This window comes from Centruroides sculpturatus, unplaced genomic scaffold (assembly GCF_000671375.1).
Source record: "Centruroides sculpturatus isolate CEXI.00-Female unplaced genomic scaffold, Cexi_2.0 scaffold721, whole genome shotgun sequence".
In the NCBI taxonomy this organism is placed as follows: Eukaryota; Metazoa; Arthropoda; class Arachnida; order Scorpiones; family Buthidae; genus Centruroides; species Centruroides sculpturatus.
This window is the reverse complement of record NW_019385006.1, coordinates 209,548-236,192: the sequence shown is the minus strand read 5'-3', so window position 1 is coordinate 236,192 and position 26,645 is coordinate 209,548. Positions and strand designations below refer to the sequence as shown.

Genomic DNA, 26,645 nt, shown 5'->3' with positions numbered 1-26,645 from the left:
TAGCTAATTGTCGAAGAGTTTATTCGATGCGATTTTATTTAATGCGAAATAGTTTTTTCAATATGAATACAATAAGTAAGTTTACCTTATCTTATTATTTATACTTTAATAACAATTTTATTTATTAGATGACCGCAGGTAGCTAATTTAATAAATAAAAGCACCCCATTCATTGCAATTATTAATATAACTTTTAGAAAAAAAATTAAAATATTCTCTTGTAAACTCTTTAATACATTTTTTCATTACAATGAGTTGATTGAAAGCAGAAAATGACCGACTGCCATTAATTACATTTAATAATTATAAAATTACTGTTTACAGATATTGAATGCTTTTGTATCGAAACTATTTTCCGATACGAAGATGGTTTCTACGTAACTTATGATTATAAGGTAAGTGAAATGAGAAATTTTAAAATACTATAAATATTATTCACACAACAACGAATGCAGGAATATTTAAAGGGTGTGAAGAAAGTTCTATGATTTAGCAAATAATGTCAATAGGAATTTTTAATTAATCCTGGGTTAATGACGAAAAATTCATGAAACAAAAGACAAAAATTAAACATAAGTTAGACAAAGTATTTGCCAGATACAGAAGCTTAAAATTAATTAAACCTTATCATTCTGTTAAAAATAGCGTTTAAATAGATGACTTTAATATCAAGATTACAATATTTCTTGTCGCGTGAGTGACACGTAATATTTATAAGAATTTTCAATAATTGGCTGAGATTTAGAACTAAAACCCTGTTCCTTCTTTGTTATTTGTATTAATTAAATCAGACACTAAAGAGAATAAATTATACAAGTAATATTGGATTGCTTCCATTAGAAATTAAAAATAAGTTCAATATTTGATATTTTTATAACTAATCAATTCTATGTTTAATTCTTTAGTACTAGTAGCCCGGGACGCCCCCTAGTGGGCGTTCTTTACAAATTTCCTTGAGGCACGGTTCCTTTGACTTTTTTGTTCCTATCAGCATGCTCTACAGCTCCGTTAAAGTCCCAATGGTAAGATTTACCCTCCGAATGAAGGGGTGGCAACCCCAAACTGTAGCCCCCCTGTGCGAACAATAAAGCCAAAGGAACCATATCCCTACTCGCGACCCTTCGCGAGACATAAGCCCCTGAAAATTCGCCTACGTCATTTCCGGTCATGTGACACCGTGATCAAAAGGTAGCATACCGCTCGAAAAAAAAAATAATAATAATGTGCGCTCGCGCACACTCGGGACGTCGCCGATCCGCTCATTCGCAGGGTAAATTGTGGCAAACAGGCGGTCAGGTGATCCGTAGAATAATTTTCAGAGGGCTTTATCTCGGAAAGGTTCGCGCATAGGAGTATGGTTCATTAGATATTTATTGTTCGCACAGACGGGGGTCGCCACCCCTTCATTCAGAGGGTAAATCTTATTGTCCCAATCGCGTCATACGGATCTATATTTCTACCTATTAAACATTCTACAAATACTTTAATTAAAATAGTTTAATTTGTTTATTTACCTTCGCTTGTAAACCTCGATTTTAAATGTATCCGCCATTTTTTCAACAAATTTCCCGTGAGTCAATGCGCGACGTTCACAGGATGTTGTAAACGTGCGGCGCAAGGTTAATCAAGGCATATAATAAGGCAAGGCAAGGCATATAATAATTATTTATACCATTCCGTGGTATAAATAATAAATTCATATTAATAATAAATTCCTATTACAAATAAAAATAATTTATTGTTAATTTAAAATCATCGCTAGGGCGCCTCTAGTGCCTATTTTTGGCATACCATTACGTGGACGGATACCCGTTCAATGGATTATATATACAGGTATAGATGTCCTGCCACAAGGATATGGATACAATAACATCACGAACGATGTCGTGGACATTTAACGAGAAGCGAAGTTTGGACTCAAACACCGGACGATCGCATTTAAGCGTTAGAGACCCACGTGAGTAAGCAGGATAAAGGCGCGAAATTCAACCGCCATCTTGGTGTGCTCATTTCGTTCCTCGATTTCAGTGATTTTAAGAAACTCTTTCCTGCGACTTTTGTCGACTTTACTACAGTTCCTTATTCTTTAGCTTCTGGTCTTCCTCTTTGATATCTTCTCTGCCCAGGTAGGAGCTTTCCTCTTTCTTTCAACCGGAGTGGCTTATCCTCCGGACTCGGTAATGGCGTCGCCCTCGCGCGAGCGCCTTGAAAAGCCACCATTGGGATCGGAAGCACCCATAACTTCTGACGAATTAAGGTTTATTCCTCCTCTGTCGGAATTGGAGAAACTCTTCTCCATCCGTTTGTCCCTTCCTTCGGACCAAATCTATACGATTTTTCAAGAAGGACAGGGACCTCTCCGACGTCTTCGTCCGGCTGAGCTCCACGCGCATTTCCCCCGACCGGAATTGCTGCTAGATGTCCGCTACTCCCGTAATGGTCTTCTAATGATCAAAATTCGGGATCACCAAGCCGCAGAGGCGGCTCTTCGTATTCCCGATATTGCCGGAATACCAGTGGCCGTCTGGCCCCGGACTGTGCCCAAACCGCTTATCTCCTATGTGGGGTGGACCCGTCGATTACAGTCCAAGAAATTTACGAAATACTTTCGGACTCCACCTTCCAATCCTAGAGATACGTCGTTTTATACGATGGAACGGGGATAACATCGAGCCTAGCTCCACGGTTTACTTCTCAGTGGCCAGTGCTTCCCCGCTGGAATCCGTTACTATCTATTACCAACGATACCACTGTGAGCGATATATTCCTCGCCCACGCCAATGCAGGCGATGCCTCAATTTTATGCCGAGACATGCCGCGGCCGCCGCAAATGTATTACTTGCGGGGCTGACCATGACCAGGTCACATGTACTGCCGCTGCTGCCGGCTGTGTGCGTGGCGGAGGAGAACATTCTGCGGATTCTCCCCGCTGCCCAGCCTATCAGCAAGAGGCACGCCTACTAAAATTCAGCGCCATCCAGCGCTGTTCTTATCTAGAAGCCAAGCGCTCGCAGAGCAACTCCCCAAAGTCATACGCAAGAGTAATCTCAACTTCCCCCCCAAAACCGTCCGAGAGGACCCCTCGTTGTGAAAAACAGCCAGCTCTTTCTACTATTGGACAGGCAGGAGACATTTTGACCCTAACCAATCGTATTTCCTAATTGGAATCCGTAGTGGAGAAGTTATGCGCAGAGTTAAGTCTTATTCGCTCGATCATTCAGCCTACCCCGCTCAACCCAACTCAGGGTTCCCTCCGTGAGCCGTGTCTGGACAAGGATCTGACCGTGTCCACGTCAAATAAGTTCTCTTCCCATCCGGCGGGCCCTTTGACTCCTGCCCAACTCCCAAAGGAGAAGAAAGGACCTAAACTTCGTCCCACCGATCCATTGACGGCATCCGACTCAGAAGGTCAAAATTCGGACATGGACCACACGTACTCCACGGGGTCCACAAGTGTAACTCCTATGTAAGACCCCTGCTTTTCCTACCCAGCCGAGAAGGCTAAACCTAGCCGCCACCCGCCCAATACCCCAAGCACAATGTCTAACCCCTCAAGCAACTTGCAAAATTTCCGCTTGATGCATTGGAACGCGAGAGGTCTTCGTTCTAAACGTAATCTTTTTTTGGCGGCTTCTTGGCTACGTACCGTGGATATCCTGGTTCAGGAGACGTGGCTAACTCCTGAAGTGGTCTTTTCCATTCCAGAATTCACTCTCTTCAGCCAGGATCGCACCTCTGCTCAGGGAGGGGGTCGCCTAACAGCGGTCTCTCACCGGTGGCCCACCCGCCAGCTGCCCCCTGGTCCCAAGATCTCCGGCATTGAATATCAAGAGACCTTGGTATACTTTTCACGGGCTCCTCTCTCCCTTGTTAATGTATATTCCCCACACAGCGTCCTTTCGGCTGTTTCTCTGGATCCCCTTTTGTGGGGCAGTCACCACCTTCGCATACTGTGCGGAACTGGAATGCTCATCATCCCTATTGGGATAACGAGTGCAAACGCCCATACATCGCGGGCCGCACCCTCTTCGATTGCTTCTCATCCGCGAACTTATGCTGTTGGAACTCTGGGGAACCAACTTATTTCCACTCAAACGGATCATCAGCTATAGACCTGACCTTCTGGTCCCCGGACCTATTAGGTTCCGCCTTATGGAGCCTTTGCGTGGACACCCTAACCAGTGACCACGCTCCTATTTCGATTACTCTATTAATCTCGGGCACCCCTAACCCGACGACTACCCCTCGTCTACACTTTTCAACAAACGAGTCGTTATTCAAATAACCTCAATCAGCTATGGACTACCGAGGAATTGATTCCCACTTCGTATAACGCCTTTGTAGACACTATCCGTGAGATGGTTTTCTCTAATACTATAATTTGCTCCATTCCCTCCTCGGGTCAACCACCGAGGTGGACCCCTGAATGCAGTCGCCTTAGAGCACTTAAACGTCGTGCATTCCGTCTAGCTTGCAGGCAGGCGTCTCACTCCTGGTGGGATAAATATAGACAATTAGGTGCGAAACTCCGTTGGAAGACCCGTCAGGCTCGTCGGCAGTGTTGGGGTCGTTTGTGTGCCTCTCCCCTCCCCATCCACACTCTATCGCATCTTCCGTCGACTGAGATCCCCGCTGGCGATCACGGCCACCCAACACATAATCCAAACGACAGACTACCTACTCAGTCCCATCCAGCAGGCAGAAGCCTTTGCATCCTTCTTTGGGCATACCCGCCTAAGGGGCACTTTTGCTCCCCTTGATGATCCCCGGCTGGGGGCACCAAAGTTTGACAATTCCCCCTTTCATCTCCTCGAACTCCGCTGGGCTATACACCGTCTTCGGAACACTACACCAGGCTCAGATGGCATAAGCGCATGTCTTATGGACCCTCCCGAATGTGGGTTTCTTGGCCCTCCTCAATCTCTTAAATGACCTTTGGACCCCAGGGTCCTGCCCCCCCAGACTGGACCTCTTCTACCGTTGTTCCGATCATTAAACCGGGTCGCCCAGTGACAATATGCGCCTCTTACAGACTGATCTCTTACCTCTCACATCACAAAACTATTCGAACGTCTGATCCTGTATCGAATCTATAAATGGACCTTTCATTCTGATATCTTCCACCAATACCACTTTGGCTTTCTCCCCTACCGAGGGGTAGAAGAGGCCCTTATTACGTTACACCACCGTGCAAGAAGGCACTGGGGTGTATCTAGTCGCACACGACCTAGAAGGGGCATACGACTCTGTGTGCCAAGAAGGACTCCTAGATAAATTAGAATTTTTCCGTATGGGAGGAAGACTCTTGTCTTGGCTTAAATCGTTCCTATTACATCGTTCTTTTCGCGTCTGTTGGCGCGGGGCGCTATCACCTCCTCACGCTTTTATCCAACGTGTCCCCCAGGGAAGCGTTCTAGCCTCCATTCTTTTTACATTATACATGACGAACCTTTGGATTGCTCTTCTCCCCAATGTCACTGCTGTTCTTTATGCGGACGATTTATACATTCTCACCTCTAGTACTAAGCATTCTCAAGCAGCTCGCAAAGCTCAATTAGCCCTGGACCATCTTGATCATTGGGCAGCCACATGGAGTTTATCCTTTTTTTGCCACTAAAAGTGCTTCCGTCGATTTTTCTCCAAAACTCCACCGCCCTCCACTTACTTTGTCTCTTAACTCAGGTAATATCCCTCAGCGCCCTTCTCTCTATATCCTCGGACTTCATTTTTCACATAACTTCACTTTGCACGCCCACAAGACTTTCTTAAGAACCAAAGTGACTCTTGCCGGTTCCCTCCTCAAATTTTTTGCTTCTAGTAATGGTGCCAGGAGAGCTGATCTCCTTCACTTAATCTATACCATCCTTAGTCCGATGGCGGAATTTGGCGCTCTTCTCCTGGAAGGGGCCCCCAACCACTATCCGTCGCATCGAAAAACCCATCCACGAAGCTCTTCGCACAGCCTTGGGCATGCCCAAGTCTACTCCGCTCTTATCTTTATATGCCGAGTCTGGTTATATTCCACTCCAGTCTAGGCTGCGTCAGAAGGCTATATCACACGCCATCACTCACCTCTCAAGATGCCACTATAGCCCTCTCTACAAAATTTTCAGCACAGCCTCTAGTCTAGACTACTATTGCTGGCGCCCCTTCCAGGTCCTGTATGCCTCTAGGGTTCTCTCCCTGATTCGTCAGGAAGGTCTACCCATCTCTCACCTCTACCGGCAAAAACACATACCCCTGAGCCCCGTAAACATCCAACCTAGAATTCGTCTAGACGACTTTCCAAATGCTTCCAGCCAACCTCTGGCAGCCTTGAATGCTCGTTTCAATGATCTACATTCTACCAACTGGCAGGGTTGGACTCTCATTGGGCCAGATGCCTCAAAATCATACCTACGGACGGCTTTTGGAGTAGTTCTTTCAGCCCAAATGGTCATGGAAACTTGGTCGTTACACACGAGCTGCAGCGTCTTCGGTGCGGAGGCTCTTGGCATCCAACAGGCAGTTAATCTCAGCGCCTGTCTTAACACTCCGACGGCCATCGTCTCGGATGGCAAATCAGTTCTCCAGGCAGTCGCCAACGTTGATTTTTTTTCTCCAGCGGTTATTATTGAGCTAGCTGCAACTATCAGCTCCCACCGAACACCCCTTGGTGTACCCCTGGTCACGTTGGCATTCACATAAATGAAGCGGCAGACCAAGCCGCTAGTCATGACACTCCCATCGGCTCCTGGTGGAGACCTCTCATGGCATGTGACCTCATACATCAAATGTGGGAATCGATCATCTGCAACTACACAGATACCTGGTCCACTATTCTTCGGGGAAAAGGTCGCGACCATTTCTGACTATTCGTCCCTTGGATATACCATCACGCCTCGTCTTGCCACACAGAAACCCTATTGGCTAGACTTCGAACCGATACGGCCCCTTTGAAAAACTTCCTCTATTCTTGACGCCAATGCGCCTCAACAATTGTCCCCACTGTGGCTCGCCAGAAACTTTCGTCCACTATTGGCTTGTCTGCCCGCAATACACACGGGCCCGCCAAGAGCTAGGCCGTCTCTTAACCTTGGACCTCACGATCGTCCGTACATTAACTCTGATATACTGGCCTCATACTGACCTTCCTCCTCGCCAACATATCGAAATGTTGGAGCGTTTTGTTCACCGCACCAACCGCTTTACCTAATTTCTAAGCGGAGTAATTCGGAAAAAAAGCCAACAGGTTAGAGTCTCCATATTAAGACAAGAAAGAAAGAAAGGATATGGATTATATTTTCAACATTTTCCACATCAGCAAGCTCCTACAATGCTTGCTTATCGACTTCCAAGTGAAGATGGTGTTTACGGAACGTCATCTGGAGTCGTGAATACGGCTTGCAGGCTACAGAAGGAGAATTCGATTGGTGTGTTTGCATCTGAAATGGAGGATGTTCTTCTTCACTTTCATTCATTTCTGCTTGTGACTCATACTGAAATTCAGTATGAGTGACTCATGCTGAAATTCAGCTTGTGCTTGTGACTTTTCTGCTTGTGACTCATACTGAAATCCAGTATGAATCACAAGCAGAAATGAATGAAAGTGAAGAAGAACATCCTCCATTTCAGATGCAAACACACCAATCGGATTCTTCTTCTGTAGCAGAAATGTCACTACATCCGGGGCAACCAAATATGTTGCAAAATAACCCGGAACCGGAACCTGAGACCCGGAAAGAAGTAACAAATACGGAAGCCGACGAGCTTTCCTCAATTGAAACTTTTGAAGTTTTATCTAATTCTTCAGATCCACACATTAATGGTAAATTCCGTTAAACGTATAATAATACAGTAGATAGTCGATTATCCGAATCAATTGGGGACTGTGGTTGTTCGGGGAAAAAATCGATATTTCGGATAACCGATTATGTACGAAAAAATATATTAACCTATCCCGTGTTGAAATTTTTCTCCGTTGCGTGTCGCTTCGCGTTGAATTTTCGTCGATGTTAAGCCTAACGAAGACTATTGTATCGTTAAAAATTATTTTTTTATTTTGTACAAACAAAATAAATATATTGAAAAATATAAAAACAATAAAAAATTATACTTCAGAAGTTAATTTAGTATCAAAAACGTAAAATATTTGAGTAGCCCAAGACATAGCCAAAGATTGCAGCGCCACAGCACTGGCGAAAAATTAAATTTGCCGACTGGAATTCTTTCTGATGATTGACTTTCGGATAATCGACGCTCTACTGTAATAACACTAAATCTATAGTACATAGATTTATTCTAGTTAAAATTCATGTTCAAACATATAAAATATAACTCGAATATTTTTAATTAAATCTTCAAAATATCTTTTATCAGTTTGCATTTGATCCGTTTATTTCGTATTATCTATTTGTAGCTTTACTCATTCAAATTCTTATATAACACTTGAATTCATCTGTTTACTAATGACTGTGTTTTCGGCTTTTCTTTTATACTTTAGTTTCTGATTCTGATACTGCTGTTGGTGACACAAACCAACCGTTTCCAATTAATTTCCATGATATCAGCACTGAAAATTCAGTCAAAGAAACTGATATTGTAACTGTACAACCCGGTGAACAAGAAAATATTTCTAATATTACAGAGACTATCAACAATGTAATGTGTGAGGATGACTGAGATTAAATGGAATTGTTCTCACTCGTAAGTTTAAATTTAATTACGTTGTTTGAAACTAACTTATTAATGGAATTAATAAAAACGTATTAAAAATTTACGATAATAATTCAATTTTTGTGGGCCCTTGACACTTGGGGGCCAGGGCTTAAGCCCTATTAGTTTCAATGTAGATCCGTCTCTATTCGTGATGGTCAGGGCTGGATCATCGCATAGACAAATGAGACAAATGTCTAGGGCCCAGTTTTTAGAGGGGCCTGGTCAAACGGTCTATTTTGAAAAGATTTGTAAATAAGATAGTTTACTTTTCTGTTGGACAACAGTATATAATAAACAAATAAACAAAAATATATTGCTTTTTATATGGTTATTGTGAATTCTAAAATCTAAAGAAATTGTACATGGGTTGCTCAAAAAGTACGGAAACTTTTTGAATAGTGCCTCCAGTTGGTTATTTTTTAATTCGCTTGGAGGCGTTGTGTCCGCGGAAACCTCCCGAGTAACCTCCTTCAACCCGTTTGTTGATATCTTGTTTTGGTGATTAGTTACAGCCATTTATGTGAAGTGGTGTTTGTGGGGTTTGGCGAAAAATCGAATCCGCGGAAATCAGCTCTTTGAAAGAACAGCGTTGTTCTGTGAAATTCTGTGTGGAACTCGGAAAATCCTTCACGGAAACTTCCCACGGGTGGGTGAAACAGCCCCCGTCCCCAAAAAAGCTCGACAAGTTCGCTCAAATGTTAAGGTGATGTTGACTGTTTTTTCGATGCAAAGGGGGTTGTGCATCACGAATACCTACCTACAGGCCAGACAGTCAACACGGAGTACTACCTGGTGTTATGAAACGCCTAAGAGATAAAATCAGGCGAAAACGGCCCGAACTTTGGAGGAGCGACGAGTGGTTCTTTCACCACGACAACGTGCCGGCTCATTTGTCCCTCAGAACACATGACTTTTTGGCCAAAAACAAGACCGCTGTGCTTCCCCACCCACCCTACTCACCTGAACTGGCCCCATGCGACTTTTTCCTGTTCTCCAACAAACTAAAAAACACGCAACAAAGAAAAAAGATTTGCCACCATTCCAGAGATAGAAAAAAAAAAACGATGGAGGAGTTTATGAGCATTCCGGAAAAAGCGTTCCAGGATTGTTTCAAAAAATGGAAGCACCGTTGAAATAAGTGTATATGTTGCGGAAGAGACTACTTTGAAGGGGACCCTGACAAATAAATTGTATGTGAAGTTTTTTTTTTTTTTTTTGTAATAAATAAAGTTCGGGAACTTTTTGAACAACCCTCGTATTCTTATGTTTCTTCTTATTGAAAGTAAAACTCCCAATAATTTAGAATATTCTTTATAGCGATAAGAATAATATTAACTATATGTATCCTTAAATCCTGTGAAATATAGTTAAATAATTTTGCTTTTATTTTTTATAAAACAGTTGCAGTGTCCGTAAGTAATTTAGTAGAAATAATAGTAACAAGATTTATTAATTGAAAGAGTCGGGAAGGGACCCGGAAGAAGAAAATTTCTAGGGCCCCAAAGTGGGTTAATCCGGCCCTGGTGATGGCGATCGGGTTCATTTTCTATTGCCTCTGTTTTCAATTGAACGTGTAATAAAATCTTAATTGGCATTACGTTCATTTATTATAAAACTCTTAAACATAAATTTGACTTTATTGTTTCAAGTTAATGTAATTTTGAAGAAAGATATTTTGAAATATTTTATTTCTCATAATTCTGTTCACCAGGAGGATGCTTATGTTCCATTGACTCCGAAACAAATTTCGGCAATGGAAAATGAAGATTACTGGACATTAAATCAGGACCTGATGAGTTTACATGCCCTTTCTCTTGCTTTGGGTATAATCTACGAAGAGGAGGAAGATGAATTATCAGAAGACGAGAACCCCGATTACACAAAGACAGTGTCGGGAGAAAATGCCTCTTCTTTTCATCAGTTAAATGTAGATAATGAATTGGAAGAGCAAAGTTTTGAATCTAATCTGTCAACATTCTCGATGACAGACGACATTGAAGGTGAAAATTGTGTTGGAGTTGCATGTGATCCATCTGTTATTTCATGGATTACTGAGAAGAACAATCAATAAAGATAACAGGATTTGCTGAAGGTAAGATTACAAATAAAATTATTAAATTCTCAAAATAATTTATTGAAGAATTGTTAACAAAATACAATCGCATTTAGAGATTTGTCACTCTGATGCGTTATTAGTAAATTGTGAAGTTTAGCATTAATTTTCCATGTGTTCGATGTTTATTATTCTCATAAAAATCCAAAATAAAGAATTAATTTCCGAATATTCTTTCATTTATGAAAATATTTCATATATTCAATGAAAAATGCTTGAAAATATTCACGTATATGTGTACAGAAACAAATGACAAATCACTGTGATAGCTACTGGTTTTCGACATTATTTATTTAGCGTTAAATAATTAGAATTTAATTAGAAATCAACATTTAGCATGCACCATGGTCAATCGTTATTCTTATTTACGCGGTTTTTAGTAATACGACAGCGTAGTTTCCTGTTTTCTAGCATAAGTCTGTTTTCGTCCAGTGAGAAACAAAACACGATGTCGTTCTACTACTGAAATGGGTTCTCCATTTTTAAATGTTAACTTACGGTGCATATTTGACATAAACTAAAGGGAAAATTACTTGATTCTGTATTCAGAATATTAAAGTATTTTTGTGCATACAACTCAGCAGTGTATTTCTAACCTCTGGCATATAATTAACAAAGTATTAATAGAACGGATTTTCTGAATTCAATTATACTTTTAATGGAAAAAATAGAATTTTAATTATGAAATCATTATTTTTAGAAAACAACAAGGAAACCGACAAAACACAATTCTTAAATGAATTGATGGAATGATGATTACCAATGTTTATCTGGAGACGAATTTACCTCTGAATATAGAAAAAAAGTTAGAAAATATTTTATATATTTTTTCTTAGTTTAGATTTATAATATAATTGATATCCCGTACTAAACTTTCACTCACAATCATATTCTGACGCCAAGATTTATACTTTCTATACTATGGACGAAATAATATTTCGTATGAGTAAAATCAAGTTTTAGTTTTAAACGTTAATATAGTTAAATATTTAAAGCTACGAATGTTTTAATATTGCATATTAAATTTATTAAATTATCTGTGAATTTCGTGTTGATGGCAATTCCAGATGAGAATTTGCTAATTTTTAATCGGAATTTTCAAATTTTAATTTAGATTCTTCATTTTTACCGATGAAATTTATAAAAATATTTTAATTTTTTCTAGGAAAGACGAACCTGTTGGCAGAGTTTCGTGCGGTGTCTTCGCCGACTGCCATTTTTGGTCCTTCCTTGCTGGAAACCGCCAAACTAACGCGGTTGATACTAAAAGAACCATCAAAAGATTCGAAGAAATGAATCGAATCAACACTCGAAGATATTTCGAAAAATTTTCAATTAATTTTCTTTTAAATTGATTATAAAAATTTAATTATTTTGTTCTAAAATGTTTGATTTGTTTAATCGATATAAATGAAGTTTCTAATGAAGTACAAAATTAATTGAAAGTAATCAATAAAATTGAAGTTTCGTTTACTTTATATGGGTTTTTGTTTTTTTTTTCCTCACAAAAATTTCATTATATCTCCCGTCAAGAATAATCACAAAATGATATTTATTCTGGATTACATATTTCTTCGGCTATTTTAATTAAAATCTTCTCAAAATAAGCATTTAAAAGGTTTTTAAGAAACTTTAATATTAGCATTAAAAATTGCCAAAAAGAATTGGAAAATTATTTTTTAAACTTTTGCATTCGCTTAATACTGTAAGATATTAATTAAAGTTTAATAATAATATACGTATAAAAAATGACATTGTAAAGCTATTGCTCTATAATTGATTTCTTGATGTGAACAAAAGCAATGTGTCTATATTTAAAGAACAATTACATCACACGTGATAGATCGGTGTTCATTCTACTTTTTTCACCTTCAAAATGTACACTTTGGACTAAAAGTTCGTCTCTAGTTAGAGTAAAATGCTATCACAGGAAAAAATGTTTCTGCGTTTTAAAGTGGTGGGATCCGAAGATCCCGGAAAGCACCACCCCTGGTTACTCCTACCTACTATAACCGCTGCAGTACGCGGCGAGCCGGAACGGGGATCTCGGTGATGCCCGCAGTCACAAAAATAAGCCAAAATAGGCTTTAGTAGCTTCACTATTTGGTCGGACCAAATGGATCCGACCAAATAGTGAAGCCCCTATATGCCCCCACAAGGGATAGGTGGGGACGGGAAACTACACATTTGATCTTAGCCGTAAGACCGACCAAATCGTTGCCTTACAGATTGTAAGCAACAAGCTTCTACTATTTTACATTATAAAAGGAATAAAATATATTTTTTAAAACTTAAGAGTTTACTTACAATATGTCACACAATAAATATCAACGAATGGTGTACATAAGTCAACATGTAATTAAATATTTCCAAAAATATATTCAATCTCGCGTAACATTTGTAAAACTCGTTTTCGACGATGGAAATTTAGAATTACTTTTGCGGACACGGGATCGGAGGAGTAAAAACATCCCCAGAAACTTTTCGGGGGTGGTCTGTCCGGATATGTCGGCCCAGCCGGCCACCCCAGTGTGGGCTGGCCTAACCCATAATAGGCTCGCTAAAAGAGGCCTCTTAGTGCCCGCAGGGCGGAAAGAGTTTAAAAAAAAGACCGATATAACGCATTTTATAAAAATTTTTATTTCTCTACAGTACAGAATTTAAAGAATTTTTAAAACGTGTTAGATTGGTCACTCGGTGTAATAAACTCTTACGTAATATAGTATAACCTTATAGTAAATATTTGATTTATACAAATATAATAGAAGCGTTAAATGAACAAAATAATGTAATAATCTTTGTTGTTGTTATTTTTGCCCGGGCTCATCTGTTAGTATTTGGATATTTTCATAGTAAATAATACCTAACGATAATTAATAAAAATTTAAGGGATTGGCAACCCTAAGAGTTAATAAAAAATTTAGCACGAGATTGGCAACACTGAAAGATTCCCGACGGAAGAAATTGCGTATTATATTTTGAAATAAGATAAATTTATCAAATAATAAATTTTTTGATAAAAAATTCTCACGGCAGACAATCATTTATTTTTATCTATAAATTATATTCTTAATTAGCGACTTTAAATACGCAACACGGAATCGGCATTGAAGTTAAGTTTCATAAACCAAGTTATTGTCTGTGCGAAGGCAGCTCGACACGCTTACTGGAAAATCAGGAAAAAATGTGATTTTATTTCAAAAATGGCGACATTAGACCGATTACGTTTCGATAATTTAGCAATTAGAGAATTGCCGATCGATCCCGTGGAGGAAAATTACGTCAGGAACGTTCGTAATGCTTGCTTTTCACGTGTCGAACCGACACCCGTGGAAAATCCCGTCACCGTTGCCTATTCTATTGGAGCATTTCAATTGTTAGATTTGCCGGAAAGTGAACTCCGTCGTGATGATTTTTCTCAGTATTTTTCGGGAAATAAATTGTTGAAAGGTTCGGAACCCGCTGCTCATTGTTACTGTGGGCATCAGTTCGGGTACTTTTCCGGTCAGCTGGGAGATGGTGCGGCCATGTATGTGATTTGTGATTCCTAATCTTAATTACAGGGCGCTTTCCTAGTAAAGCTGCTTTAATTAAGCTGTCAGAGGGTGCTTTAAGCAATTTCTGATTTTCCGAGAAATGGTTCTATGCTTTAATGTTGTTGTTTTGCTCTTTGTGTATGTTGTCTTGTACAAATAAAAATGTTTGGTCGGAAACCACGCGGAATTTTTGCCGACTCTGTGAAATATCGGAGACGGTCTGTCCAGATAGTTTTTTATTGCAAAAAATGCAATTACCTATATGGTAAACTACAATAGAACATGTCATTCGTCGTTACTAATAAATATGAAGGCGTTTAGAAGAATATGTGGAAAACTGCATTTCTAATTTTTCCGATAACTGGTTTAAAATAGATATTCGTATGTCGTGATCTTTGTTTGAGATACGATATGTAATATGCTTATAATTTATGGTGGCAGCTCTCTTAACTTCTGTCTTCAGTAGTTGAGAACCTTGCCGCATTGGTGCTATGGTGGCTAACTTAAGTGAAAATGGCTTAACTGTGTTTTAACGAAGCAGCTTTAAGCACCTTTACTGGGAAATGTACGCATAGTTTTGTGTTGAGATATTACAGCTAATACAAGATTATGGGGGTTCTTTTCTGTTAATGGGATGTCGGTTGTAACTTTAATCTGATGTGTGATACCGTCGTCCGTATTGCTCCACTAAGACTCACATTTTAACTATTTAGCCCACTTGACTGTTCGTGGAGTACTTGATGTTATATAGTTTTAGGGAGTGTGGAGTCTCACTCCACCCGTGTCTTGAGGTGCTCACTATCGCTTGCACTGAAGCACATGACTACATGTGAAGCATGTAGAATAGGCAATATACTGATACATGTTAAAACTGACCTTTGTAAGTGAATATCTCGCAAAGGGTCAACAATTCTGGGAGTAGTGTGAAACTCTTCATTTAGAGCTTGAATCGTAACCATTACATGTACACTGGCATCTAATTAACAGAAAAGTACCAATTATGGCAAGTTATTTTTTTTGCTATTTGTGGGCCATTTCTATATGAGCAAAAATCAAAAGAATTATGGGTGTGAAAGCAATTTGATATGTTGCATGGTAAAGCTGCAAGAAGTTTTTTAATGATTCCTCCTTCACTTTTGAATGGAGCCCACCAATGGCCAAATGGATAAGATTACTGAAAACTGGTGATGCCCAAATCTGAAATCAGTGGGCTGGCTACATGGACTTTTCTGGGTTTTCTTCACTTGACTCCTCAACGTATAGAGTATCAGAGGTCCTGGGAGGTAGATTGCTTGTTTGTTGCAGTGCCTTATCCCATGCATCCATTTTCAAAGGAAATTGTGCCAGTACTACTACTTCACTGTTACACTTATGTAAATCAAAATTTTACTAGAAATGATAAAATTTGTAACTGGTGATATTAAAATTATATTATTGGAGATAATCAGTGGCACATGAATTTTCCAATGAAAAAATTTTCAATTACTTTATGATAACCACATTTTTTCTTTGGTACTTTCAAACTTATTGCACTATTACTATAATTATTGACTTAAAGCAAACAACACTACACTGTCTTTTAATAAAGCCACTTTATGCAGTTTTACCAGGCAATGTATCCTATCAATGCTGAGTGATTTGTGAAAACTGAAACAGTATCCTGAAATGTTTAAAATTAGTTTTTTTTCTGTTTTACAAGAGGGACTAAATATTTGTATAACACGTCAAACCCTCATTAGTATCCAGTGACAGATTTAAAGTGTTAACAAACATTTTACAGCTTATTTCTGAGCCCTGCTTCAGGTTTTTGACAATCTATGAATGGAACATGTATAGAAGAATCTTAGTTGAATTCAAATTTAAATTGCTATGGTACCAATGAATTTCTGAAGGAGTCAATTGTACATTGTTACATAACAAAATAGGTTCATTATGTTGACTGGATAGTGCCTTATTCATAGTGAAGCATTGTACATTGCTTGCCATGTGTGCAATATTTGTTTTTCATCCTTATAGTTGATGCATATCCCCTTTTGTCAGCTTTAGAAATTTCTAGGGTTTCTATATCTTTACTGTGCCTAGCCATAGAAATCAATTTTGCTTGATGTAACATAGCTGCAATGTCATTAACAGAAGTGTATATGGACAAGGCAGTGGATAGTTTTCCATTATCAATATTGTATTTGTGTTATCCATTGCTTCATAGACCTATTGGTAACATAGTGGTTTAAATTTCAATTTGACCAAGGTTCTTCTATACATGTTCCTTTTATAGATTTTGAAAAACTTGAAGCAAGGCTCAGAAAGAGCCTGAAAACATTTGTTAATGCTTTAAATCTGTTACTGGACCTTAGTGAGGTTTTGAGAGGTGTTATACATTCCCATTAAGTCTAGAGGGAGGATGAAAGAACTAAATATTTGCGTGACAGGATGTGAATTACCATATTGCCAACATATTTGTTGACATATTGCTATATAGTTAGGATACATGAATAATATTACACTACAACAAACTAAACTGTTTGCTAAATTAATTTTACAAGTTTTAAGTACTTTCAGGCAACCAAGCTCATCATGACAATGGACTTGGCTGCCCAAAAGTACTTGAAAGGAATTTATTAAGGTGAACTCTACTAAAACAGATTATTGTTTGTTATACAGTGGTACCTTGGTATACGACCTTAATCCGTTCCTGATGTTTGGACTTATATCGAATTGGACGTATACCAAACCAGCCTTTCCCATAAGAAGTAATGTAAAAATGAGTAATCTGTTCTCATGTAAAAAAATTGGCAGGCTTTAAACACCTCGCTTTCCTGGCTAGTTCCTGCTTGATTTTTCATGAGATCAGCATGTATCTTTTTAGCTTTCTCGCAAATAATTGCTTCTGATATGCAATCTCCAGCACACTGTTTTTCAGTTATCCAAAGCAAAAGCAATTTTTCGACATAATCTAATGTCTTCGATCTCTGTTTAAAAATTGATTTAACCCCTTTCACAACGTTAGCAGATTTAATAATGTCTTTATTTTTCACGATTGTCAATATCGTCATTCTCGGAATACAATATGCAGCAGTTAAAATCTCGAACACACATGCCACCTTCGTATTTCTCAACAATCTCTTTTTTCAGTTTCATTGTGATTCTAGTCATTTTTTTAGTTTTCTGTTGCTTTTCATTTTCCTTTTTGCAATTCGTGATTAATAAAAATAATGAAATTTTACTTACAAATTAAAATAAGAAGAAATTTAACAAAGTTATAAACTGTGGCACCGCGAATGTCTAGTCTAGTACACCGATAGTGCTACTTGTTCATAGATGACACATATAATTGAATTAAGTCATATACCGAACAAAAGTCGTATACCGAGCAAAATTTGTTTCGTCCAAACAGGATGTATTCTAAAGCAGACGTATACCAAGGTACCACTGTATTTTTTAAAGAGCTTGGAAGTGTTAAGCTTTAATATGGAATTATAACTCATGTTTAATTTATTTGATTGACAAAATTTATAAAACAGTCTATATAAATGTATAATGAGTTATTATATAACAAATTTTAGTACTGAATAAAACTGTGTTTTATAATTTAATTTGTAAATATTGACTGAGCTAGATTGTCATTTATTATATGTATATTTCTAGGTATTTAGGAGAAGTAATCAATAGTAGAGGAGAACGATGGGAGATTCAATTAAAAGGTGCAGGTAAAACTCCTTATTCACGACAAGCTGATGGTAGGAAGGTTTTAAGATCAAGTATAAGAGAATTTTTGTGCAGTGAGGTACTACATCTATGAAATTTGTAAAATGTTTAATGGAATAATAATTCAACACCAAGAAACAAAATATGACAACTGTTCAGGAACAGAAGTTAAAACACCACTTCATGTATATGTCATATTGATAAATGATAAATAATTATAGGAAATACAGAATTTTAAACAGAAGTAGTAAGATTATGGCAATAAAATTTATTTTTAGAAAGGAATTTTGTTTGTTTAATAATGAAAATTGATTGAAAGTTTGAAAATTTGCAAATTTAAACTACAATTTCACTGAATTGTCTTATTTATTGTTAGATTATTTAGAATTGAAGAATGTTTAATATGTTTTGGTGCTGAACTGTTATTTCATGTATAAAAGATTTAAAAATTTGAGTTTGGTAATTTTGATTAAATTTAAAACTATTGATTTCAGGCTATGCATTATTTAGGAATTCCAACAACAAGAGCTGGTTCTTGTGTAACATCTGACACTAAAGTTATAAGAGACATATTCTATGATGGTCATCCAGTTTTAGAAAGATGTACAATAGTTTCAAGAATTGCTCCTACATTTCTGAGGTAATGAATACATTAATATGATATAAAAATTAATATATTTAATTTAAACTGTACATAAACAATAATAATTTTTTTAATTTTAAGGTTTGGTTCTTTTGAAATCTTTAAAACAATTGATGAATTCACTGGACGAGTAGGTCCCAGTGTTGGAAGAACAGATATTCTCATGAAAATGCTAGAATATACAATCAAAACATTTTTTCCAGAGGTTGGCTATATTCAAGTTAATTTTAAATATAAAGCTAATGAATAATAATTTAATTTTTATTGTATTTTGTAGGCATTCTTCAATTTTCAGACATTTGACATTCAGACATCTCACTCTTTTGTACATAATACTTTGATAGAACTCAAATCACTTCATACAAAAATCACATAAAGAAAATAAAGAGAATGCAACTGATTGTTGGAGTTATAAAGAGTTTAATTGAACAAAATTCATGCAAATACTTTTGACAGTGTATTAATGTTGTCCTCAGGCAAGAAAGTTCTGACATAGAACACACAAGATTTGGAAGCACTTGTGTTCCATGTCAGAACTTTATCACCTGAAGGCAACGTAAATACATTGTTGAAGGTATTTGTATGAATTTTGTTCAATTAAACTCTTTATAATGCCAAAAGACAGTTGCATTCTCTTTATTTTTTCAATACCCTCAAATTGCTTTTTTGTAGCAAAATTTGAATTTTTGTACATTTTCAGCTAACAAACAAATGTTTTGAACTTTGGATAAAAAGATTTAATTAAAATATACGTCAAAGATCATCAGAATTGCTTTAATAATTTATGCATTTTTAAAAAATATTTTGTAATAATAATTTCAGATTCATCATAATTTTGATTCTCCAGTTGAAAAGTATCAAGCATTCTTTAAAGAAGTTGTTTTAAAGACTGCAAGATTAGTTGCCGAATGGCAATGTGCTGGATTTTGTCATGGGTAAATATATTGTTTTAGCTAATTAACATAATCATGGAATTGAAAATAATTTAATTAAATTGGCATATTGATGTTTTAATATCATATATAGGATGTATCAGAATGATGTTTTAAAAGTTTAGGGGATTGTAGAGGATGAAATTTTGAATGTTTGATATAAGGAACTTATAGCCAGAAATTTGAACTAAAGTGTCTACAGCAGTAGGAAGTGCTTGACTGCCCTTCACTTTGGTAGCTACCCTTCCGTCCATTGATGTCATGTTATTGCTGCGGATGGAAGACTGTAAACACACAACTACAGTGGTCTAACTGAGCCTGTGTATAGGATGTTGTGTACTTAGTGCTTGTCGTCCTTCAGTTCACCCCTTTCATCCACTGGCACTGTGCTGTAAACACACAACTAGTCAACATATGCAACACCTGTAGGAACAGTGTTTACAGAGTGCATCTTTACAGCATTTAATACCATCAGAGGGGAGTGTGGCATCTTACAGAGGGTTGGACAAAACATGGTTTGTCGTTGTGCATTATGTAAGGAAGTTGGTAGTTGTCACATTGAACATTTACTCTAAAGTAGTGCAGCCACTAATTTAATGTACAGTTTGATTGTACTCTACTGTTTTGTCAATAAAACTTGTCATAAATACTGTGTTCTGCTGTTTCATTCAGTATACCGATCGCATAAAACGTGCAAAGTGCTGTAAAAACTTTATATCATATTTCCAGCTATAGGTTCCTTATATCAAAACGTTCAAAATTTCATCCTCTACAATCCACCAAGTTTTTAAAACGTCATTCTGATACACCCTGTATATAAAAGAAAAATAGTTATCATAGCAGTCATTGAAATTGTATGACTTATAAAATCCTGTAAATTTGTGTTTATTTTTTTAATTTAAAGTATCAATTTGCAGAAGATCTGCAAGAAACCATAAAAGATAGCATCATCCACAACATAAAGATGAGAATTCTTTTCATTGACAAAGTCTACTGCATTAATATTTCTGGTATTGTATCATTCATTGATATAAAATTCATGTTCTTTTTTAAGCAAAATGGAATATTTTCAATGGTTAATGCTGTGAGAAAAGTCCGCAATTACTACTTTGAATGCTTTATCTTCTTGTGAAATAGTGAAGAAAGTATATTGTCTATAATGTCATCAGTCAACAATATTGCATGTACAGTGGTACCTCAGGATACGAAATTAATCCGTTCCGAAACTGAGATCGTATCATGAAAATGTCGTAAGGTGGATCATCTTTTGTCATACGATTACATGTAAAACCAAATAATTCGTTCCAACGCGAAAAACATACTCAAATTAAAGCCAAGTAATACATTTAAAAAAATAACTGTAGTAAGAAAAACAAATGAAAAATGCGAACTAATGTAACGTCGTATGGTGAGTTTTTGTTCGTATCGTGGAGCAAAAATATGTTCGAATTTCATGTCGTATCCTGAAAATTTCATATGCTGGGGCGTTCGTAACCTGAGGTACCACTGTATTACAAAGGAAATGTGAACCTGATAATAATCAAATAAAAGTTGGATAAGGAAGTAAAGGTAAATAAGTCTTGTCAGAATAGAATGTTGAAGCATTTCTGCCTGCAAGAAGTTACTATTAGTTCTTCTGAAAACTGAAAGTTAAGCAGGAAAAAGCAGACAGGTCTGAAAGCAAGAGCACAAACTGTTTTATGTCTGTATGACATGGGTTTAAAAGCCCATAATCCACATAAGAGTAAAATTGAGTAAAATGCATGGACAGTGGCTTATCTGGGCTAAACAGTATGCAGAATGGAACATTGATATACTAGTAGCTCGGGACGCCCCCTAGTGGGCGTTCTTTACAAATTTCCATGAGGCATGGAAATTTGACTTTTTTGTTCCTATCAATATGCTCTACAGCTCTGTTAAAATCTGAATGGTAAGATTTACCCTCCAAATGAAGAGGTGGCGACCCCCCAAACCGTAGACCACTGTACTAACAATAAAGTCAAAGGAACCATACCCCTACTTGCGAGAGTAGGGGTATGGTTCCTATACCTTCGAGAGATATAAGCCCCTGAAATAATAAATTCCTATTACAAATATACTGAATTATTTATATTGTTATATTGACCAAATAATAATTTATTGGCCAAATGAATAATAAAAATTTATATTGTTAATTTAAATAAGAATTAAAATTGTTAATTTGAATGTTTGAAATATGACACACGATAGGGGCGCCTCTAGTGTCTGTTATCAAACGGTTACGGGACAGGCGGATAGATGGATACCTGTTGAATCGGTTATATATATAGATTAGATTTTAGATGAATCCAAATTTAACCTACATGGATTTGAGAGAAATCCCTATGTTAGAGAGGAAAAGATGAACCCTGTAACAGAAATTGTCTGGTTTGACAGTAGTTTCCTATGAATCTAATAGTATGGGGGATGCATATTCAGTAACAGTGTGTCAACAGACTACAAGTTATGAATAGGATTGTGAATAAAAGATAAGTCAAACAACTGACTATTGGTGTTTCAGAAAATATGTTTAATTCATGAGTACTTTTGACAGTATATAATTGTCTTCTTCAGGAAAAATGGCAAACAAAGTGCTAGAAATCTAGATATAGAACACTCAAATTGTTTCTTGTGCATGAGCATAGAACATAAATTACAGATATAATTACAAAAATAAGTATGATGTACAATGACCAAAACTAATAAAAATAACAGAATTAATATACAAATAAATAATTGATAACAAATTAAACAAAAACAAATACATTAGACTGCCATTGATGTTGCAATAAAACATACAATGTGACTTATGATTTTAGGTTAAATAGTGCTACCTGCAATTCTAGTATAGTATATCAAGTGTGGGAGAGTTGCATGATGATGTAATGAAAAGGGTTCATTACATCCATATGAGCAGTGTTCTCCTGTTCCCACAGCATATTAGGACCAAAATTTATTAAAGATTGAAGTTACACTTTATCACTATTTGGGCTAGTTCTGTTGTACACCTGCACTTTACCTACATTATGATGCTCTGCAAGATGGAAGCAGAGCAATCTGGCAGTGGCTCCTATATATAATAGTTTTGACCCAGTTAGTGGGTTTTGTAAGGGTTATAGAGTAAACTCCATATTTTTCAAAAAGTGTAACCTTGTCTTTATCATTGCAAAGGATCCTATGCAACATGGGCTGGGGGAGCCAGTGGCAGTATATAACCAGATTTTCTAAAAAGTTGGCAAATATGTAAGGAGGGGATGGAATGGTTTGTGGTACAAAGACTGATTCCTTACAATATAAGATGGATTACAGAAATAATGTGTTTTTGACCTGGTTGACTAAATGGTTAAACTTACTAAGAGAATATCTAGCACTGCAAACTGCCAATTTAACCAGGAAAAGCTCATCCATAAGTAATTGGTTGGAGGGGCATAAGAAAGCCCTCCATCCAACCTTGCCAGTTGTCATTACAAATTGTGATCATAGCTTAAATATGCTATTTTGTGCATATGCTTAGTATTTGTTGATATATATCATAGGTGATACAAGTTTTCTGTGGCTGCCACTATATTTCTATGTAAGACCAGGTTTAATTAAGTCAAATAATGATCAATCAGACTTGTTAGTCTAATTTGTATGCTATCTAAATTGATTAATAAATAATTTAGTAGTAGAAATAGATAAAGTTGCTTTATCTCTATGTGCTTTAAGTTTTAGCTAAAATTTTTTAAATTGAAGAATATATATATAAATATATGTTTGTGTTATTTGTTTTCATTAGCTATACTCTTAATTTATTTTCAGTGTATTAAATACAGATAACATGAGCATTATTGGGTTAACTATTGATTATGGTCCGTATGGTTTTCTGGACAGATTTAATCCTGATCATATCTGCAATGCATCAGGTAGTAAATCATTGTAATTATCTATAATTAAATAGTTTATATTTAAATTTCTATTTAATTCATAACTTTGAATTAGATGATGGAGGAAGATACACTTTTATAAAGCAGCCGGAAATATGTTTGTGGAATTTACATAAATTAGCTGAAGCTATTCAAAATGCAGTTCCATTAGCTGATACTCTTCCTTTATTAGAATTATATCAACCAGAATTTGAGAAATGTTATCTTGGAAAAATGAGAAAGAAGGTGAGAAGTTTAATTTTTTGTTATAATAGGTGAAACTTTGCAATGTAACATTCAATAAACAAAAACTGCTTGTATCTTTTCATCAAGCTAGAGCACTGATTCTGTCACTTAAGAGATTTCTTTCTACAGAGGTTCAACCTCACTCTGAAATTGCATGTGCAAATCTTAGAACTAGCCACCTATTTGTCATTTTTCACCTTTGACATCACATACATTCAGAACAAGGGTGTTTTCATGGGAAGCTACACTGTAAACTGGTGCTTAGGTCATTGTAGTCTAACACCTTATCCAAATACAATTATAACATCTGATAAACTGCTTCATTATCTATATCTATATATATATATAAAAATGGACATGTATGTCCCTATATTTCACTTTTCTGCCAAAACTACACATCACACGTGAATGGTGTTTGTATGTGGTAGTAGCCCCAAGTCTCCATTCGTGCATAGGGGTGGTTGCGTCTCGATAGCTATAAGGGTGTGGGAGATATGAGGCTGAAAGTGGTTGAAAGTGGCTTTCTATTTCGAATGTTTTGTTCGAATTTGTTTGAACAAATTTGAACAATATTCAAATTAAATTTGAACATAAAATTCGAATATTGGTTTGATTATAGAACGATCGTAAATGTTCCAGAAACGTTGAAAATAGTTCGTTTGACTGGATGTGAACAGGAGATGTTCAGAAATAGAATCGGGACCAGGAAGTGTTAATATAAAGTGGCATGCAAGATTTACAGGCAGTTTTTTGCACTTTTGTGGGAAATTGAACATATTTTTATGCTCATGTAAAAATTCTCTGGAAACGTCTGGAAACGGGAGACCTAATTCTTGCATTTTGTGAAAATGGGTAAGATTGGCTATAATGTAATTATCTTAATCTTGACTATCGTTACTTTTTGCCCACAAATAAAAACCCAGCGAAGTGGGTCCTTGCAGATAGATTCTAGCTTACTTAGAAAAACAGTCTTTTATATATATATAAAAAAAAAACTATATTACATACAAATGTACAAACAAATAAAAACCCAGCGAAGTGGGTCCTGGCAGCTAGTGGTTACTAAAATTAATATGAAATTTTTCTGACTTCCAGCTTTGGCCATCTTCAATGTACTATACAGTACATGTAAATCAATTTACATGCAGATGAAACTTTGTATTGAATAACCTTAAATTTTTGTTTACTTAACTACATGATTTTTAAGTTTTAGCATTTTTATTTTTAAAGAATAATATAAAAATTATTTGTCATATCATGTTTCATATAATTAAGTTTAACAAATGAGCCGTTGATTTTGAAAATGGGGCAAGTCCATTTTATGTTATTGCTAGATATTTAATTGTTTGCATTTGAATGAGTTTAAAAATATTCTTAAGCAGTAATAGACTTCTTTTATATCTTTTTGGTCTTATTTCATGTAAATTTAGTATGTAATAATGGTTATCCGTGTTAGGTGAAAATAATCATGGGTTTGGTATGCACCAATGGACTTGCCTCACTTTCAAAAGCAATGATTTGTTGAAAATGTTGATTTTCTTTGAATGGAATATAATTATAACAACAAAAAATTGAATATTTTATTTCTTTGCTTATTTATTTTATTTCGACATTTCATACTTCTTCCAAAAGCTACAATAAAGCAAAAAATAAATTTAGCTTTACAGGAAAAAGTGGATAAAATAAGAAAAAATATTCAGTAATAAGTTGCATGCATACAATTATATTTTTTAGTTTAGATGGTGCAGATTTTTAAAGTATTTATGATAAATTGGTAGTACATAGGGTAATAAATCCATCATATCTTTATATTTTTCTTTAGAGTGGACTTGCCTCAGTTTCGAAATGAACTTACAATAAATATCATTGATGATATAAATTACTAGTAACAAATTTATACTGATACTAGATGTTACCCGCAAAATCTGCATGTGCGAAGATTTTGCAGATTCGCACATGCAGATTTTGCAAGCAACATTTATATTCAATATTTCAACAACCATAGTAATTGTTATATAACACCTACTGCTGAGAATGATGAGAATTGCTGAGAATCAAACAAACTATTTTCAATTTGATCAATTTTCTGGAACATTTACAATCATTCTATAATCAAATCGATATGCAATAACAAATTCAAACTTAAAATGGTTTGAACATTTGTTTAAAAAGTTGAAATATACAAAAATATTTATAACAATGTCTGAAATGTTATCAATTTAATACACCTAAGTACTCAATGAAGACTAAATGTAGTTGAAAACAAACAATTGCATCTAAAATGGTACAGTAGAAGCCATTCTTCAGATTAAGCCTTAATCCTCTCTCTCCCTCATGAGGGAATTTCGAGAAATCCCTTCTTAATGTGCGTTTTCATGACATAGCCTAACTGTGAACCAAATTTCCCCTCTAGGTTCAGTGGTTTGCTCAGGGATGATGAATCAGTCAGTCAATCAGGACAAGTAATTTTATATATATTTAGATTATAAGATATTTGTTGTGAATTGATTAAAAACATAAGTTTTATGTTAATTTGTAATAAGAATTTGCTTTAACTGTTTTTTTTTTCTCTAAATGGACTTGCCCCCTTTCAAAATCAACAGCTTAAATATTGACTTATATCACAAATTTTCCCTATTACATAAATATTATTATAAATATTACATATTTGTTATTAAATAATAATCAATAAAATAATTAATTTATTTACAGTTTGGACTGATGAAAATTGAAAAGGAAGATAAGTAAGCTATTTTAGTTTTAATTCAATATGATTTTTAAATGTGTTTATTCCTACAATATGTATGTGAATACATTAACCCCTTATTGTGTATCTCATCAACAATATAT

The 26,645-nt window shown here is 36.1% G+C and overlaps 2 protein-coding genes across 2 annotated transcripts in view; both read left to right on the top strand.

The window, feature by feature from the left end:
* Positions 1–7,291: 7,291 nt before the first annotated feature.
* LOC111633294 lies at positions 7,292–10,789 on the top strand. Its single transcript, XM_023377830.1, has 3 exons — positions 7,292–7,807; positions 8,483–8,685; positions 10,409–10,789. Exons 2-3 carry the CDS (start codon positions 8,668–8,670, stop codon positions 10,766–10,768), a joined length of 378 nt encoding a protein of 125 aa, XP_023233598.1. The 5' UTR covers positions 7,292–7,807; positions 8,483–8,667; the 3' UTR covers positions 10,769–10,789.
* Positions 10,790–13,746: 2,957 nt separating this feature from the next.
* The window catches only part of LOC111633296 (selenoprotein O-like), a 30,681-nt gene continuing 17,782 nt past the window's right edge, over positions 13,747–26,645 (top strand). Inside the window, exons 1-8 of the mRNA XM_023377834.1 lie at positions 13,747–14,339; positions 17,992–18,130; positions 18,546–18,691; positions 18,776–18,899; positions 19,517–19,629; positions 23,446–23,549; positions 23,626–23,795; positions 26,508–26,539. Coding sequence (XP_023233602.1) covers positions 14,014–14,339; positions 17,992–18,130; positions 18,546–18,691; positions 18,776–18,899; positions 19,517–19,629; positions 23,446–23,549; positions 23,626–23,795; positions 26,508–26,539 — 1,154 coding nt within the window. The 5' untranslated portion in view covers positions 13,747–14,013. The remainder of the gene's footprint in view (positions 14,340–17,991; positions 18,131–18,545; positions 18,692–18,775; positions 18,900–19,516; positions 19,630–23,445; positions 23,550–23,625; positions 23,796–26,507; positions 26,540–26,645) is intronic.